The 20194-nt window shown below is 41.8% G+C and overlaps 1 protein-coding gene across 1 annotated transcript in view; it reads left to right on the top strand.

The window, feature by feature from the left end:
• Positions 1-20194, top strand: part of LOC144272063 (kalirin-like) — a 116968-nt gene that overhangs the window by 12690 nt on the left and 84084 nt on the right. The window contains exons 2-3 of the mRNA XM_077829859.1: positions 17125-17408; positions 18460-18564. Coding sequence (XP_077685985.1) covers positions 17125-17408; positions 18460-18564 — 389 coding nt within the window. The remainder of the gene's footprint in view (positions 1-17124; positions 17409-18459; positions 18565-20194) is intronic.

The following is a 20194-nucleotide window of genomic DNA, read 5'->3' on the forward strand; positions in this document are numbered from 1 at the left end:
AAAATTCCCCTTGGTTAGGTCCTAGCAAGGTGAGCATTAGAACCTGCAAATAGAATTAAAAAAATGTATAAAACTGAATTTATTGTCTTATATGAAAGGATTACTACATTTAGGTTTTGCTTCACTTTTTCTTTGTCACGCACTTTTTTCCTTCAGTGTGACGTGTACAAAACAACTTTCATAGGAAAGCACTGAAAATCAACTCTTTTGACAACATTTGTTGGGTGTTTGAAAGATATATTTAGTGGTGGTTTGGAGGAGTGGCAATAACATTCTTGGTTTTCTTGGCAGGTTTCTTACAACTTACTCTATACTGTAGTACAAGTATAGTACAGTGTAAGTGGCAGTGTGACAGTGGCTCCCAAAGGGAGTGAATTTAATGGCCTTAAGGAAGGAGTCCACAGTTAGCCAGAGGCGACTAGCACAGGTTTCTATGCAGTTTCAAGTAAAGATCTCTTGTTTGTCAATGCAAGACAAAGTATCTAGTTCAAAGTATCTTTTTCCATACTCCTGTTGAGTGGGTTGGAGCAGAATTGGGGTCCTGAAGGATACAATGGGAAAAGGGAGCAGCACCTCCTGAGACACTGATGAAGCTACTAGAAAATCCCAACGTCATTTCGTTATAAGTTTGAGCACCACAACTACAAAATCTTGTAATGTGCTATATCATACTTTCTCAAGAATCTCAAAAAGCTTTACAGAGTCAATGAAGCCTATCAAATCCTCATGACACACACTAATGTTTAATATCCATTTTACAGATTATCAAACTGAGTCAGACACCAGTTAAATGACTTTCCCAAGCTGTTCGGTTTTGACCAGAAAGTCTGGTCAAAAAGGGGACCTGCCAGTGTCCAGTCAGACACACTGAATGGACACCAAAAGTCCAGTTGTAGCTGGGAGGGTATTCCACCTATGCCAGGCCCTGCTCAGTCAGGGCTGCCTCTTGCCTGCATCTGTGGGTAGGCAGGCAGCAGGTTCGGAGTCAGGCTGCAGCTCCCAGCCCCACAGCAGAGGGGGACCTGCTGGGGTGGGAAGAAGGTGGAGGGCAAGCAAGTGATGGGGGGGTGGGGATGACAGGCAGAGCAGGAAGCAGGCCCAAGGGGAAGAGCTGGAGTGTGTGCGGGCGGGGGGTCCAGTTTTCAGAAACGTGTAACCCTAACAGCAAATTTGGGGCAATAGGAGTCAGGTTTTCTGATTCCCAGAATCATGTTCTAACTGCTAGATATGTTCTACAGTAAGACAGGTTAGCATGGCTCAGTAAGTACCTTTTTACTGCTGTCCATGGCCTTAACACTGTTACCCAGCACAAAGGCTAACCGTGGCTAAAACCTCCTGCAAAATAGTGTTCAATAAAATTATTCATGAGTAAGAGTGACAGAATTGGGCCCTGTTGAAAATAATGGCACGGAGATAGTGCCCCAAATGGCCTGGGTGTTCATGCCAATTTCAAGAGGCAGGGAGCATCCACATACTTCAATAAGACCTACAAATGCTTCAAACCTCTGAAAATCAGGACACAACTGGACAGTGCCATGGAACAGTTCTGTAAGATGCTGTCAAGTATTGCACAACTCGGCATAACTTAACCACACACTGAATAAATACACTTTGAGAATGTTTTGAAGAGATGTAGCCTAATTAATCCTCTGGGGGTATAATATGTATATCACTGAGATCCAATTTAGCATCATGCGATCTAGCTTTTTGTGGCCTAAGGACTCTGCTTTAAGACAAACACATTACCATTGGTAACTAATGGATTACTTAGAAATGCAAATGTGTTCAATGAGTAGAATATAAAAATAAGATGGTACCAAAGCTTCATATAACTGAAGTGCATCAAATCTTGTATATTTCAGATCCTTCATATTTTATATGTGAGTTAACCATCTGAAATAATGTTCAAACATTTAATTCAAATCATCTATACTTCAAGTGAGAGTAACTACTGCTTACTTCACCTGCAAAAAATCTTTAGTGTAAAGTGATAACACTTAAACATTCTGGGTTTGTCTTGAATTATGTTACCTGAGTATTTACAGTATTCCCTCTAAGTGACCTGAAATGCATGACTATCTGGCAAATGGCTCTCTCTCCCTCAGCACAGTAGACAATCATGTCAGTAAAATGCCAGTTCATAGTGAAGCCTGTGCAGAATATGAGAGCATCTGGCAGCTTTTGAGGCTTCTACTTTTTTGTTTTGCAAAAATAGGTTTGTAAAAATGTCCAGTTTTCTTACTGAAATCTAAGTTGAGAGTGAGATTTACTCCAGAATACCCAATAGCCTGGTGGGTAGGGCACTGGCCTCAGGCCTCTCTCAAACCAGATCAGCTCCCTGCTTTACCTGGTTCAAAGTGATCTGGGATGAGATAATTCTACTCTGAATTGGTGTTTGATATCCCAGGTCACTGCCCTAACCGCCAGGCTACACAGTGGAAGAATATCTGTCATGCACCATCTCTCACCCCTACCATAAAAAAGTATTCCAAGTTACTTTTCTCAGTTGTTTTGGAAGTTGGCTTTGAAATGAGAGTAATTACTTGGTAGAGCACACCCTCAAGTTGAAAGTTTGACTGGTGGCTCCCCCTTTCCAAAATGCCGTGGTGCAGCGTGTAACGTAAATGATTCACATTATAAAATGCAGTATTAAAGATCTAAGCAAAACTGAATTTTGACATTGATTACTACCTAGCCACTCATAAGGAACACTGGCACAGACTGCTGTATTTTGAAAGTCAGTGGGCTGTTCCAACCTTGGAAATCAAAATCAGACAGTTAGGAATAAGATATCGCCTGGGTAACTCTTGAAAGGTCTGTGGTTATATCAGAACATTAACACGGCTTCAGAATGTTGAGAGCTCAGTATGTACTGCAGAGATTTTCCTCAATCCAGGGAAACCCTTTCCCAAGGGGCAGAATGGAGAAATCTTCCTTCTTGCTGGTCTCAGAAATCCAGCATTCATACTTCAGCACGTGAAAGATAACCTCTCCTGAGGGCCTGTCTTGCTCATGCCAGTTTCTTAGGTTTTGACAAAGCTACTCCCTCCCCTTATGAGCTGTTAAATGAAAACAAAGGGACAGAGTAGAATTAGAACATTCAAAAATCAGTCAGAGAACACTGTAACCTCCCTGGTCACTCAATTTCAGACCTGAAAGTCGCAATTCTCCAACAAAAAAACTTCAAAACAGACTCCAGCGAGAAACTGCAGAATTGGAATTAATTTGCAAACTGGACACCATTAAATTAGGCTTGAATAAAGACTGGGAGTTTTTACTTTGTGTAATGACCCATGCTAATTTTTTCCCCTACTGTTACTCGGACCTTGTCAACTGTTGGAAATGGGCCATCCTGATTATTACTACAAAATATTTTTTCTCCTCTAGATAATAGCCCACCTTAATTAATTGGTCTCGTTACAGTTGGTATGGCAACACCCATTTTTTCATGGGAGTGTGTGTATATGTATATATAATATAATCTTCCTACTGTATTTTCCACTGCATGCATCGGATGAAGTGGGTTTTAGCCCACGAAAGCTTATGCCCAAATAAACTTTAGTCTCTAAAGTGCCACAAATACTCCTCGGTTTTTGTTTTTGTTTTGTTGTTTGCTGATACAGACTAACACGGCTACCGCTCTGAAACCTGTATTCTTCTTGTCACTATCTGGGGGCATCTTGTGATGATTTGAGTTTCTGAAAAGTGTATTGAAACCTCTTGCAAATCTAACAGCCTTATGAGGGTAATTAGTGTCTTTTGAAGCTGGTTGCCTGTTCTCCCTCTGTAATTTTCAAACAGTAAAATATAAAACACCAGTAATTCAGATCTTCCTGTTTTACTTGGTGACGACCATTTACACTTATTCAGACCTCCTTTAACCCATGTTCGTTATCTTTGCTACAAGGATATATTTTTCTTTAAGTAATTTTAGAAGTCAAGCGGGTGGAGGAAGTAGCTTCTGGGAATTGGCACTGGGAGCTCAGGCACAGAAGTATGCAATGTGGCTTTGGGCATATTTATCATCTAACAGCTCTACTCTCATTCTCGTTAGTCATATGGTGTCCACTGTAGCCCCAGGACCATCCACAACTTATTTTTTATTCCATCCTTCTGTCTTTGGGACTATCAGAGCTGAATAATATATTAAGAGTGAGCAAGTGAAAACAGTCCAGCATGAACATCTACTTGACTGTACTGTTTTTCTGTCATTGCCTAATCCTAGTCACAATTAGACATGCATGTAGATCATATTGGGGGTTCTGCCCTGGCTGTAACCAGTTTTTTTCTTTACCATGAGGCTTCCTATGACCTCAATAGAGGAGTGTAGTGGGACTCTTCCCCCAGTACACATTTCCCTTTGTACACTTGTATCCCTCTCATCCTATCTTGTAGTGTTACTTAGTAGCATTATATGACTTAAGCAGTATATTCTGCACTGGTCGGTATGTAGAGGAAGAATTAGTCTCTGCTGTGAGTTCTTTACAGCCTCAGAATGTCAAAGGAGAACATCTCCTCACTGAATAGGCTTTGTAAACCCTGTGTGTGCTTGGAAGGGTTAGTGACATCATTCTAACCATAGACTTTTCCTCCAAACCTGTGCAAAAAATGTTTTTTGGTTCCCAGTAATCTGATTGTGGCTTCTATTTTTTTTTTCCATTAGAAATTGGCCAGGGTGCATGTCTGCAGATTCCTTTTGAGATACAGAAATAGGTGCTCCTGGGCTGTAAACAAGCTAGTCAGATGTCTTCATGCTGTCTCTTTTCTCTGAGCTCTCTGAGTAGGGGCAGTGGTTTGTTCTACAGCAGAAAAGGCCTGCTCTGAGCCTAGGGCAACATTGGCTTCAGTGGTGATGTCATGTCACTGAGGAATCACTTAATTAAAAGTGGAAAAATTCTTACTGTAGCTCAATTTTGAGAGCTGCTGAATGAAGCTGACCCTTGACACCCTGTAAAAGAATAGGCCTTGTGTTTTATTAACAGCTGCTTGGAAAGTATGTGTAACAAATTTGTTTTTGTGCCCACCACTAGGATAAAAGATGGTATTCCACAGACTGCTACCATGCCATCCATAGCAGAAATAAAATAGCTAGATCCAAATTAAAAAGCTGATCAGTTGGACTCCATATGGATGTTTAAACATTTTATAGTGATCTATGCTAAAAGGAGGGTATATTTATAATTTCTAGTGAATGGTTTTATTAGTGCTATGCAAAAATGATGCACTGCTTCTTGCATGTGCAACTTCACACCTACTGGGTGGGTGGCAGTGGGCAGGTTTTTAAAAATTCTAGGTTACGTCACACTTCAGGTTTCCACAAAGGGTTCTTAACATAACTGAATTCATGTTGAGAATGCAGAAATCTCTCTTGCTAAATAGAATTTCAGAAATAAAAATTTTAGGGTTTTTGTTGCTATGAGTGGCCCTCTCTTAGGGTGACCAGGTGTCTGGTTTTCAACCAGAACACCTGGTAGAAAAGGGACCCTGGTGGCTCAGGTCCGCACTGCTAACCGGGCCATTAAAAGTCTGGTTGGCAGTGCTGCAGAGCTAAAGCAGGCTAGTCTCTACGCGCCCCACCCCAGAGCCTGCACCCCCAGCTGGAGCCCTCGTCCCCTCCCTCACTCCAGCCTAGTGAAAGTGAGTGAGGGTGGGGGAGAGCGAGCCAGCGAGGGACAGGTAATGTAGTGAGTGGGGGGCAGGGCCTCAGGGAAGCAGCAGGACAGAGGGTGTGGTCTCAGGGAAGGGGCAAGGCTAGGGTGTTCAGTTTTGTGTGATTAGGAAGTGGGCAACCCATGCTGGGAAAGAGGATAGGAACTTCCAGAATTATTGTTTGTCATGGATTCACAAAATGTTTCAATTTCAAAATGAAAAGTGAAAGGAGTTTGGCGCTTAAAAATTCCTCCAAAGAAACATGCAATAGATTTGACCTAAACATTAGTTTGTACGAAAAAGAACCCCCCCCCAGCCAGAAACTAAACCAAGCAGCATTCAAAGTTGAGTCTTCTCCAGAAACCTGCTACCCAGCTCCATTGCCTTGTGGGAAGAATACTCAATTCTTAATTTTTGCCAGGGCTGAGCCCCAGCACGTCTGGGCTTCGTGCATCAATTATGAATTTTTTTGTTAGTTTGCTTGAGCTCCAGCCCCTCTTTCATTACTAATTAAACACTGAGAATGCTCCTATCTGTCTTTGCCAGCCAAGTGATATTTGTTGCAGCTGTGCTCTGAGCTGGTTCACAATGTGTCCTCTCTGCCTGGTATGTGTGGGGGTTTCTGGAAACTTATGAACAAGCGTGCCTGAGATTTCCACAGAAAATACATTTTAACACTTACTCATGGCATCCTGACTTCTTTCACCCTTCAGAATGATTCCTCTAGTAAATGTTCATTTGGCGCCAACTTTCATTGGCGCTAGTGGTGCTCGCGCCCCCCTGGCCCCGCCCCAACTCCACCCCCTCTCTGCCCCTATTGGACCCTTCCCCAAATCATGCCCTGGCCCCACCTCTTCCCCCAGTGCGCCACGTTCTTCCTCCTCCTCCTCCTCCTCCCCGTCCCTCCCAGTGCCTGCCACGCGAAACAGCTGTTTCGAGGCACAAGCACTGGGAGGGAGGGGGAAGAAGCAGGATGCGGCGGCACACTCGGGAGGAGGCGGAGGTGAGCTAGGGAGGGGAGCTTCTGGTGGGTACAGAGCACCCACCAATTTTTCCTCATGGGTGCTCCAGCCCTGGAGCACCCACAGAGTCTGCGCCTATGGCGGTGGTCTGTAGGGAGCTAAGTAAGGCTTCCCTTCTTGGCGTAGCTCTCACCCCTCTGGCTCTTCAACTCTAGATTGAGGCTGGCTGGGACTACCTCACACACTGAGCTGCTTGATGAACTCTCTTTTGCTTCCTTGTGATTCTTGCCACAAACTCCAGAGTGGCTACTATAAATAAGACACAAGTGGTGTGGGTGAGGTGTGAATTGTGAAAAGAGACTAGCTTGTCAAGAAGACTGATAAGAGCAGTAAAGCAAAAAAACCTCCCTAAGGAAGGTGGTGATGTTGGTCTATGCTTTTCTGCGTGAGCACACTCCAGAGAGACTGGGACAACCAGAGTATGACGGGCTCACCCAACAGCAGGTGTCTATGCTGTTACTTCTAACTCTGTAGGTGTTAGGTCAGGTCGTAGCCTCTCTGGCTGGCTGCTCTCCTAGCTTGTAAGTAATTACTGCATGTACTACCCTGCTCTTAGCTTTAGGTACTCCTCCATAGAGCATGTGCACTCTCGTCCTCCAGATACTCTGCAATAAGACTCCTTTCCCCAAAAGATCACCTACAACAGCTTTAATTCTGCATGCTACACCAAGACTAATTGTTCTAGCTATTTCTCTGCCAGACTGACTTCAACAGTTACTTCTAATAGGACAGTAACAAGATGCAGTGTCTGGGTTTTGTTACTGATTTCTTTCCCTTGTGCTGCCTCTCTTTTCCTAGAGATGCTAGACGTGTTCATATCGCACTCTCAGTACCCTTCTTTATTTTTTTTATTTTTAAAGAATCTTGAAGACTGCACCGTTCAGAGCTGCTTTTTTTAGTCCTTTGGTTTAGCTCCATCTTTGAAACTTTCCTAGAGTTGCAGTAACTCATTCCTGACCTCCAGTTTGATAAGTGGAGTTCTTAGACGTAACCCCTTATTGATTGACACAACCTAAACCTGGCGACTGGTTTGGTTTCTCAGCTTTCCAAGAGTGTTCTGAGAAAATTCATGTCTGAAGAACTGAGCTAAAATAAAACTGTTCAGCTGAAGTTAATGGCAGGTTGCCTTTTGGGGATTTATTGCTAGTTAGAATGAACTGTCACATGCTTAACCTCAACTAATTTCCTGCTGGGAGATGCGACTGATACAAAGTACACCAAGTCCCTGGATTGTTCATTTTGCTTTGGCCTGCTATCCTGTCTGAATAGCATAACCAGGGAGATGTACATTCCTTAACTCCAGGGAGATCAGTGACTATTACTCTAAGACATAGAAGCCCCCGGTAGCATTCGTTATGCTTTCTAGAAATCGCTGGATATTAATGTTTTTTTTATTCTAAAACTTTGTATTGACTCGGGCAGTGTAGGTGGAGTGCCCTCTTCTAAATACTATCTGAATCAAAGCAAGCTCTGTTTTCTTGCCCATTACAAGTAATACCAGGTTTTCAGTAAAGAAACTATTTTTAAGTTCTAAATGTCTAGCATAACTTCGAGTTTAGTCTTTTTTTGGTTAATTTTGGAGGTCAGATTTACATGTTCATAGTGGAACCAGGAAGTCAGACTTCTGAATTTCATTAGATTGAAAGTCTGTCACACTTCTGGCTCTAACTCCTTTTTATCTTTTTAGCCAGGTATGTTGCTTTCTATTTCTCAAATATTTTGTGTAATTCTAACACAACTTTTACTCTAGGAAGTCTATATAATTTTGCCAGTTGAATATGTGGATGAAATTATTTATCCCAAGAAACTGACCTGTGAGAATTCTGGCAACTTCATTTGATGCCTTTTCAGTGTTACTTTGAGTTGGGGCATCAGATGAGCCCCCAAAAATAAAATAAAAAACTGCCAACATCTGCCTGATCTCCAGTACAGATGGGCCCAAAGTAAAATGCTGAACCCAAACATCTTCCATACTTTGGAGGGTAGGTGAAAATTTTGCAGGTGAATCTGAACTTATTTTCAGACATGAAACCAGGTAGCATGGAGTTTCTTCTGACTTCTGCCTGAGCTTACTTGAAATTCAGCCACATCTTTTTGAAACATATGAATACTAACAAAATTGACCAGCATTCTGAACCTACAAGGAAATCTGAAATGTGCACAATTTTGTGCCTAGGTTTTGTTAAAGTTTAGCACCACTCTAATTTTAAATAATTCCCACTCCAATTGTCGTCTTTCTCCATCTATGTGGGTGCTTAGGACTATTTGCATATTCTTGTGGCTTTTTCACTGAAACCTTTTGTGGTGGCTTTGATTTGAAAAGGTGGTCTTCTGTATAATAGAATGTTGACAAATGTTAGCTTTTTAGCAGTGTAACTAGCTGCGTTTGTATAAGCAATGGGAAGATTTCTTCCTTTACTGACAAACCTGACTCTAATGCAGTAGGTTGTTGGCCAGGAATCCAAAGTAGATGGATTGTTTCTTGAACTCTGCTGCAAATTCACAGTAGGTGCATGTAGTGACTAGAATCTACTCAAGCTGTAAAGCTTGGATTTAGATTTCAATCCTCCCAAACGCTGAAGTTTTTTAATGCGTGTTAGCACCCACTAGCATGTCTAAATGCTTTACACAAAAACACCTGCAAGACCAAAAGAGCTTGCAATCCAACGGCCTTATTCAGTCACCCTTAAATGCATTGAGTAGAACTTCACCTCCTGACTAGTCCTCCTCACTTTAAATGGTGTGGCATGAGAAGTAAGGTATTAGTATGAATAAAGGAACCTGAATCAGTCCCTAAATTATAGACTTGAGACCATTCCGTATGTACATTGGGAATGGGATGTACTTGGGAAGGAAGAGAACGTTACAGACTGCAAGAATAAGAGTGAGCATCTCACTGATTGAGATGAAGATTTTGTGTAAATGCACATTTTAAAAATAACTGCTTATGTAAATGTTCTCATTGCACACACACACACGGTAGGCACAGAAGAACCCTGCTTTCCAAGACACTCAAGTTCAAAGGAATTCAAGGTCTCCAAAACTGGTAATTTGAATGGAATCCATATTCTCCTCCTATGCTGATATTTCACCCCTGCACCATAAAGGAGATATCATTTTTTCTTGCAATAACCGCTGCAGATGGAAAATGGGCTCTGGAAGGCACAATAGAGCTCAGTTGACGGTTTATTGGGAGAGATCATGAAGCCATTACTCCCACTAGTGAGTGGCTATTCACAGGTATAGTCCCATTGACTTCAGTGAGTTTGCCAGTGGGGTTCACAATCTTGTTAACTGTATTTGACATCCTTGAGGTACAATCCTTCTGCCCTACCTGGAATGATGCTTAGATGACTTGGAAATGCAACACAGAAATCAAATTCCTACACTGTGTTTTTTTTTGTTTTTTTTGAGGAAGCCTGCAGTTGTCCATCACTGCTACAGAAAATTGCTTTGAGATAGTAAGGTCATCCCAGTTAAACTTCACATTAAGATACTGTGATCTTGCTCTTCTGACTTTAAAACAGAATTTTATCCTTTTGTAAGTCACTGACATTTTTACAGCTGTAAGCTATTCTAATGCCTAGCTATCAAGAACGAAAGCCATTTGGGACATCTGAACTAGTTTCTCTCTTTAGATAGATAGTTTGAATAGTGTGGCTCTAAAAGATTTCTTTTCTGTAATTTGATGTGAGAAGTCTTTTCAGCACCTCATTGGAGAGACTAGTGCCTGTAATGCTGAATCAGATATTTCTAACATAATGTCATCACATTCTTCTAGTTCCTACTCTGTAGGGGGTGGGGAAGTTAAATTGAAATGACTTATATTAGTCACCTGGCACCACATTCTCTTTTTGGAACGTTTCAAGGGCTATGCTTTCAATACTCTGAATCCTCAAATTCTGAATTTTCATTCAGAATGTTATATTTAAATAGCCTCTTCCTGAGTAGTAGCCTTAAATCTAGGAGATGTTTATTCTTGTTGCTAAAATGGACCAAGTTCACTAATTTAGCAGTGCAAAACCATCAAATGTTAAGGCTTTTTAATCTGACTGTAAATATCTGCTACTGTCATGTTGCCAAGCAACAGATTTCTTGGAGACTTGTATAGAGGTGCAAGCTGGGTTGTGAATGTACCTCATACTAGCTTGCCATCCCCTAACTGACCATCTGTACCATGCTGACGCACACTAATAATCTGTTATTGGGCTTTGATCTAATCTTTGAAACAGGACCAGATCGAAGAGTATTAAAGACCTGTTAATGTGAGTCAGCAGTGTCCATATTCAAGTAGAAAGGCCCTCACACTCTTTTTATTTTTTGTGTCTGAGTGGTTTGGGCAGGAAACTTATCCAGCCGTATTAGTCTACTGAACCCAATGTAGACATTTTGGTTTACCAGGTAAACATTTAAAAGTTCTGTCCTGGCATAGTGGTGACATTATGATACACATGGATATGCCCATTTGCTGTACTCTGCAGCTGTTCCAGAAGAACCTGGTGTTCCCATAGTCTGTCCTTGAAGTGAGGGCAAAAGTTAATCAGTCTTTATGGGTAACGTTTCCACACTTCACCTGGATCATCTTAATGAAATTGTTTCCAGTGCACATTCACACCTGTAGTTTTGTGACTAGGAGAGAGTCATAGCAAATCTTCACTGTTGCACTTGATACCTCTTGCTGTCTGAATTTCAATCTATTTGAAGACCTCAGACTGAAGAAATCCACTGATAAGTCTAAAAAATAATTGACTTAATTTTCCCCCATCAGAGATCTGACCTGGTCTGAACTTTTGGAGTTTCTGGAGACTTTATCAAGAGTGACTAGTGACTTGGATGCTCAATTTGGCACACTTTCAGAGGGCCTAATTTTCAGTGAGCAGATTTTTTTTTTTCCAGGACTTTCTGAACATCAAGCCCCTGTAAAAAGATTCAGTAAACTGGGCATCTAAACCGCAAGGCACCCAAAGTCCCTTTTCAGACCATCTATAGGGTTGTCAATTTTTGGTTTGGCATATTTCTGGAGGTTTAGTCACATAGATTAATCTTTAATTCCTGGAGACTCCAGGACAATCCTGGAGGCGTGGCAACCTTACCACTCGAACGAACACACACAGCAAGTTTCAGAGAGGTAGCCATGTTAGTCTGTATCAGTAAAAACAACGAGGAATCCTTGTGGCACCTTAGAGACTAACAAATTTATTTGGGCATAAGCTTTTGTGGGATATAACCCACTTCATCAGATGCATGGAGTGGAAAATAAAGTAAGCAGGTATAAAGATGGGAGTTGCCTTACCGAGTGCTAACGAAGTCAATTCAATTAGGGTGGCCCATTCCTAACAGTTGACAACAAGAAGCGGTGAATATCAACAGAGGGAAAAATTATTTTTTGTAGTGACCCAGCCACTCCCAGTCTTTATTCAAGCCTAATTTGATGGTGTCCAGTTTGCAAACTAATTCCAGTTCGCAAACTAATTCCAGTTCTGCAGTTTCTCATTGAAGGGTTTTTTTGTTGGAGAATGGTGACTTTTAATTCTGTTGAGTGTCCAGGGAGACTGAAGTGCTCTCCTACTGGTTTTTGAATGTTACAATTCTTGATGTCTGATTTGTGTCCAGCAACTACACACCACACAACAGAAACACTAACCCAGGAACCAACCCCTGCAACAAACCCCGTTGCCAACTCTGCATATCTATTCAAGGAACATCATCATAGGACCCAACCACATCAGAGACACCATTAAGGGCGGTGTGGCTGATGTGGTTGGGTCCTATGATGATGTTCCTTGAATAGATATGCAGAGTTGGCAACGGGGTTTGTTGCAGGGGTTGGTTCCTGGGTTAGTGTTTCTGTTGTGTGGTGTGTAGTTGCTGGACACAAATCAGACATCAAGAATTGTAACATTCAAAAACCAGTAGGAGAGCACTTCAGTCTCCCTGGACACTCAATAACAGAATTAAGTTGCCATTAAAGTAGAAGGAGCTGTGACTGGAACCTAAAGAGGGGTGTGGTGGTTTTTGTTTAATTTTGGGATTATTGCTTTTTATCTGGGCTCTGAGGAAAGAGCCTTTTAAACAATTGTATGAGTGTTCCTTTCAGAAGGCTTTACTGTAGGGAGATATACTGCCATAAAGTAGTGTGTATTGGCTTCTTGACTAGGCTGTTTAAGTGACTTCATTGTTCAGCATAGGGGGAGGAGGGAAACTGAGGCAGGCCACTACAGAATGGTACTTGGCTGCAAGCAGATGCTCAGGAAGCAACAGTGGCCCTTCTATAGCCATGATTTTATGATGTATAGTTAATCTGGTAGTATCCATTTTTTGTACTGTCCCAGGATAAATTGGGTAACATTAAAAAATGTATGTTTTTTATATAATACACATACCTCTAAATACCCCTATAAATTGTGTCCCATTCTTTAGTCATCACTAGGGCAGAGTCTTCATTGACCACTGTGGGATATTTGCCTAAGTAAAGATACTCCAAATTAGCCTAAAAGAAAAGGAGTACTTGTGGCACCTTAGAGACTAAAATTTATTTGAGCATAAGCTTTTGTGAGGTACAGCTCACTTCATCAGATGCATTCAGTGGAAAATACAGTGACAGCTGCTACTCTGAAACCTGTCATTATGCAAGGCACTGAATTTAGCCGTATGGCGTGGAAATCTATCAACTTCATGAAAAAACTCGTACCCCATTGTATTTTCCACTGAATGCATCCAATGAAGTGAGCTGTACCTCACAAAATCTTATGCTCAAATAAATTAGTTAGTCTCTAAGGTGCCACAAGTACTCCTTTTCTTTTCACTTAAGGTGAGCTATTAAGCAGGAGAGCAGGGGGAGGGGAACCTTTTGTAGTGATAATCAAGGTGGGCCATTTCCAGCAGTTGACAAGAACGTCTAAGGAACGGGGGGGGGGGGGGGGGGTGAGGAAAATAAATATTGGGAAATAATTTTACTTTGTGTAATGACCCATCCACTCCCAGTCTTTATTCAAGCCTAAGTTAATTGTATCCAGTTTGCAAATTAATTCTAGTTCTGCTGTCTTTCCTGGTTTAACCAATTTGGTCCAAGTTTATAAAGTAGTAATATTTTTGCCAGCAGAGAGCCGCCCTGGAGGGAGAGGGTTACTATTTTACAGTTTTAGGTCACTAAACAAAGCATTTTACTGCATGTTTAGAGTTAATTTATGAACAGCGGAGGGGATTACTTAATTTGCAATAGGCTAAGAGAAGTTAAAGTTTGGCTCCTCAAACATTAAGAATGCCCAGATTATCACTTCTCTGCTGGAGTGGGGAAAGGAAGAACTATTTTGAAAATGGCCAGATGATAGACGGCCCTTTTGGAATGTCTTGTTCCAAAGGCGGGGGGGGGGAGAAAGTTGTGGGGGTGTTTTGTTTTTTGTTTGTTTGGGCCCACCAACTTTGACTCCTTTCCTTTTAAGGTCAAAGAACCAGCCTTATCTATGAAAATGCATGGCTTTGGTCAGTTACTATTGATTTTATTTTCAGCCTATTTTGTGTTAATCAACTAATTTTAAATAGGTACAAGGGAGGCTTACAGAACTGTTTTCAGAGGCTAGCTTATCTGCTGTCTGATAGGCTTCAGACACTTTCCATTCACAGAACTCACGTGTTCCTTTGAAAGCCAAACTTTATCAGCATACCCTGTTGTGTCAGCAAAATTCAAGGTTTTAGAATAGTAACTTTGCACTTTTGAGCAATATGCAGGACATAAGTTCCCTTCCCTCTCCAGTTTAAACTCCCTTGCATGTTAGCTGTGGAATGCAAACTTTCCACATCTCTTCACTCAGCAAAGTTTCTACTACTGAAATATTCCCCTTTGAAACAGAACAGCCATCTGTTTCCAGGAAGCTGTCTTATTTTAACTGCTAGCTACTCTAGCAGTTAAAATAACTTTTAAAGTTACTGTCCTGTACAAAACTCCTTCATGGGCTCATGGAAGGTGTCACTTCAGTGGCCATGGAGAGTGGATTCTTTTGTTTCTCAGTTTAAATGTGTACTGCGCACAAATCCTATCGAGGCTAGCCCCATTTGCAGGGTATTCAAGGCCAAAGGGTACTATGCTTGTTGGAGGGCCAGGTGGGAGGGGATTCTAACAGCAGATGTTAGCATGCACAGCCAAACATGAAAAGAAGCCCCTAACTTGCATTCAAAGTAACATTATGATCCAAAACAAACTCCAGCAGATCAGCCATCTTGAATCTTTTTACTGAGGCACTGATGGAAAGGTAAATAAATCCAGTGATCACTACCCATTTGAATTCATTGCGGTATAATCACAATTTGTCAGAACAAGACTCTGACATTAGGAAAACAAAACAATAAATGAAACAAGTAAGGTGAACTTGTCCTGAAGGGAAAAAGTCTTGTTTTGTGGGAAATCAGTGTTATGCTATGGAATTTGCCCTATAAGCAGGAAACTCCTGTAGGGCAAGTGGGATTTTAAGTCTCCAGTATTGTAAAACACATGAGATTAAAGGAAAAGGGAAAGCATTCTGACAGCAACCTGTGCTGTGCAATGGTCTCCCATTGGAGTAGGTTCCCCATAACCTAATCAGCCTCTCTTGTAGAATCAGTTTGAGAAGAAAGGGCAATTTTCACGATTCTCTGGATGTGTGTAATTCAATCTTGCTGCTGTGCCTGCTAGAGAGGATGCCAAATGTGGTGGTGGTTTTAGTGATGTGCAAAACCATTTACTGAATACCAGTCACACCTCCTTTCACACCATCTGCTGAATAGTCAAGATGTGAGCTTTTAGTCCTTATTGACTTGGGCTGGATTTGAGTTTGCAGCCTTGGAGGTAAAGGGTCCATTATCCTATTATTGATCCACAGAGCCATTATGTCAGTTTTGAGCTCCAACCAATCCTAGAGCCAGCAAGTGCCCGCACCAATAGGGTGACCAGATGTCCCAATTTTATAGGGGCAGTCTCAATTTTTGGTTCTTTATATATAGGCTATTTTTTTCCTCTCTCCTCCTCCCCTCCTGCAATTTTTCACACTTCCTGTCTGGTCACCGTATGTATCAATCACCTGGTACAAGCTAGGACTTTGCTATTTTGTCAGATATCAACAGCCTCCAGGCAGCTTGGAATTTCAGGGGTATAGAGAGGGAGAGAGTCGGTTTTAAGGCTAGAGAGGCGCACCAGATCATCTAGTCTGACCTCCTGTATATTATAGCCCACCCGCACACTAAACCCAACCCACCCGCATTCTCTATTCCCTGGCTGTTTACTCTGTGCTGTTTGTGGGGTAGGAAAGACAAGATAATAATAAGAGCTTCTGCAATGACTTTATGCCACCCCAGAATCCCCATATGCTGGGTGCTCTTCCGTCTGCACTGAGGGAAGCAGACCTGGTACACTGAACAACACTTTCAATTCAACTTCTGTAATGTCTGGCTGATTTAATCAGGCAATGGCAAAGTGTCACTTTCTTCTGTACATTGAAGGAACACTGTAGTCTCCCTTTGGCTGTAGAGCTTCTGCCCACTACTTTCCCTGGCTGCCCTACAGCCTAGCTCCTTGCTAATCTTTAAAAGATACAGTAATATAACCTCTGCTGTCCTGAAAACAAAATCCAGCTACCCCAGTGGAATCTGTACAAAATTCCTAATCCTGTTTTTCTAAAAAAAGTTTCAATGCTTTGAAATAAATGGAGTGACGTTCACCTTTTTGCCAGATCTAAAGATGTCAGTATTTTGCTCAGCATGATTCACTTTTAAATCTAGAGCTGGCCACTACTGATCCAGATCAAAGGTGCAAGGGCTTCACTTAAACCAAGGACATTGTTTACTGAGCAGGAGGAGGGAATGGGCAAAAAGAGGAGCCTGTCAGGAATTACTTCTGAAGCAGTTCTCAAAGCTATACTTTACTTTCCCACTTCTTGCAAGAAGCTAGCACAAGCTCAGGGACGCAGCCTAAAAACCCATCATTGTATAGCTAACAGAAGACGCACAGTACGTACTTATGATCACTTAAGTTTCCAGTGGAAACAAAATGGAACAGACTGACTAGGTGCTGATGGCTGGAAAAGCTTTATGGTAGTAGCTGTTGCTGTAGCTATTTTGTGCCTTGCTCTCACTTCACAGTGGAGTCTGGGGTAGGAACGGAGAAAATCTAGTTGCATTTTTTGTCTGTGATGTTTCACAAGTACAGGTAATATGGAGGGAAATGAGAAGTATATAGGATTTAGAGGAATCTTAACCATCTTTTTCAATCAGGTGTGCAGTAAATATAGGTGTGCTATAGAATTAATTTCTGAAGAAAACAGACTGACTTGTTCAACACTTGACAGATTTATTTTTCAAAACATCTTTATTTTGTTCTGCTTTGCACAAATCCCCATGCACTGTAACATGGTACATCCTAATTGAGGGTAGTCCCAGAAAGCCAGCAGGCAGTGTCATCAGTCATCTGTTTTGTTTCCTTCAGATGCGTATTCAGTCTCCTCCGGTGAAAATGGAGGGAAGTCAGAATCGGTGGCCAACTTGCAGCCTCAGTCATCCCTTAACTCAATCCAGAGCTCTCCTGGCCCAAAGCGTTCAACAAACACACTGAAAAAATGGCTGACAAGTCCTGTGCGTCGGCTGAACAGTGGGAAGGCTGAGAGTAACCTCAAAAAACAGAAGAAAGTGCGAGATGGCAGGAAGAGCTTTGACCTGGGTTCACCAAAGCCTGGTGATGAGACCACTCCTCAAGGGGACAGTGCAGATGAGGTACGTATTAACAGTAATGTAGATGAGACTGCATCTTGGGCAGAGCATTCAGTGATGTCTGTCTGCCAGTCCAGAATAAGGATGTATTATACATAATCAGGAACAGCTGTTCCTGACTAACTGTGTACACTCACTGTTCTGGAATAATGGTGCCTTGTTCTCATTTACTTTCACTTGAAAGTGTGCTAAATTAGGTGGGGGGGCTGAGTGGAGTGGTGGAGAACCTCCTTTTGTGCTTACAGGAAAACTACTGTGATTATGAAAGATGTAATATCTTTTCAGAATAACTAAAACAAAATTGATTATATTTATACCACAGATATGATCCTGCCATCTTGAATATCTAACATTAATTCGGGCTAAAACTTTCAAAATTATTGTACACCAGGATGTTTGGTGTTTGTTTCAATTTAATTACTAAACAAGACGTTCCAGATTAAGATGCACAGTAAGCTTTCTTGAGTAATGATTAACAATTTATGCTGATACCTATATTTGTTTTAAACTGACTTATTTTCTATTAAGTAAGCCATACCAACTTTTTTTTCTGTTAAATATATTTATCTGCAGCAATAATGGTCATTGTCTCCCTGTGTCACACTGACTAGAATGTTACTTCGTGATCCATCCTGTCAGCAGCTCTAGCTTGAAAGTTGAACAGAAAATGGTCACGCTATTTGAATGCATGGGGAGATAAGAAATTCAAAGCTTTACATTACCTTTTATTAATGTAAATTAGATGTGGCCTCTAAGGCAATAGAGGTAAATAATAAAAAAATCTTAGGTGTCCCATTAACTATTATTTAATGGCTTTCAACAACTTGCTTTGGAAGAGTATATTGTCCCTGGCTGATCTCTCAATAGTGAAAAAAATATTTACTATGACTTCCCTTTGTCATGGCAGCCAGACTTATCCATAATCCTCCCGGCCCCGTATCTGTGTTGATACAGCTATTGTATTAGAAATAAGCATAAAGGTAGCTAGCTAGGCTTTGAAGTGGTGTGTTCGGATAACTAGCCTTTTTGTGTCTAACAATGATCTTGCTTTCAGAAGAGTAAGAAGGGTTGGGGAGAAGATGAGCCAGATGAAGAATCCCACACACCGCTTCCTCCTCCTATGAAGATTTTTGACAATGACCCTACGCAGGATGAAATGGTAGGGCTTTGCAGCTAACCAGTTTGTTTGCTAGTTGTGGTTCCCCATATGACTGTGCTTTATTCATTTGACTATATTGTTAACAGTGAATAATTCTTCCAGTATACATAGGTCAGTCAGGTTACAGTGGACAATTTTCTTGTGGTGTCACTGTTCAGAACCCTTCACTGAATAGCTTTTAAGAAAATGGTGTCTGCTGAGCAATCCAGTTGTGTAGTCTTTGCTTTGGTGCATAAGGACGCTTGTTCTTTGTTTTGTGTTAAAATTTTCTATAACTTAAATTCCACACTGGGGTGGGTGGGGGGGGTGTGTGCTGGTTGGTGACTGTTTTGGCCGCAGTGAATAGGGCAGATGTAGTATCATCAAATGCAGGAGATCCAGAAAGGAAACTGACTGGGAGTCAGGAGACCTGGGCACTAATCCAAGTCCTGCCAGTGTCTTCCTGTGTGACCTCAGTTAAGTCACTTCACTTCTCTGTGCCCCAGCTTTCCTATCTGTGAAATGGGGAGAAAGGTCCTTATGCACCATTCTAAACTGCTTTGGAACTTTGAAAAGTGCTATATAAATTCAAAGTGTTATTTGCTGGGTCTTTCCAAAGACAACTGGGGGTATTCACTCGCCTGACCAAAAAAAGAAAACCAATGCCAACTTCTCTTGTTATGTGCTGGAGCAACAATTTAGGTCCTATAGGAATCTTCAGTTCTTTCCCGTGCTTGTGCATCATGCTGATAGGCTACTTGTCAATAGGTTTTTCTCTTCTATTGTGCCATCTGTATTTCTGCTACTACAGGCCCAGATTTCAAACTTGGGCATCTTAGACTAGCCATTTGGAGACTCAGGCACCCAGATTACTGTTTAGGTGCCTGAATGTCCATTTAGTCACCCAATGTGGATATTAAGGTGCCTGTGTTTTGGAAAGTGAGCTCTTTGGCCCTTTTGGGTGTTTTACTTATTGTTAGTGCCATTTAGCTGCATGTGATGGAGAGGCTGCTGGAGGCATTCTGTTGTGGTGAATGACATAGTGGTGTATAAAATGAATCCTTGGATTATTTCAGTTTGCTTTGGAGTGAGGGGAGACTTTAACCTGTGAATTTGATCCATGGATCTGCTTTGTTTTCACTTAATTGCCTTGGTTGTCTGTCTTGTCTACATATTTTATTTTTTTCCTTGTTCTGCCAACTCCTACAAAACTGTTCTCCTGTAAGCGGCTTCCTTTCTTTCCTCGTGGCATCTGTTTTAACACTATACTTCCCACCCCTCACGATCCAGTTAGTTAATGTGTGCAAAGAGGCAAAAATGGGAGAGATCAGGAAGTCATCCCCAAAACCTGCTGGTTCTGGGGAGGATTATTGCTGGTTAGGAGCTTCAGAAAGGGCAGTGAGCAGCAAGTCTCTGCCAGCTAGCCAGTGCATGGACCCATGGATCAGAGTGATACAGGGTGGATTCAGGGGCACTCCTCTCATCTGTCAGCTTCTGTTACAACATTGGGTGGAGGCAGCAAGATGGGCAGGCAGCAGCTGGGAGTCATGGACTCTTGACCTTATGTATTGCATGTACTACTGGCTGTCTGGAGGGGTAAGGGGTGGTGGGGGAGCAAAGCTTTGGATCCATGCCAGTATGGTGTTAGTCT

This window comes from Eretmochelys imbricata, chromosome 11 (genome assembly GCF_965152235.1).
Source record: "Eretmochelys imbricata isolate rEreImb1 chromosome 11, rEreImb1.hap1, whole genome shotgun sequence".
NCBI classification, from domain to species: domain Eukaryota; kingdom Metazoa; phylum Chordata; order Testudines; family Cheloniidae; genus Eretmochelys; species Eretmochelys imbricata.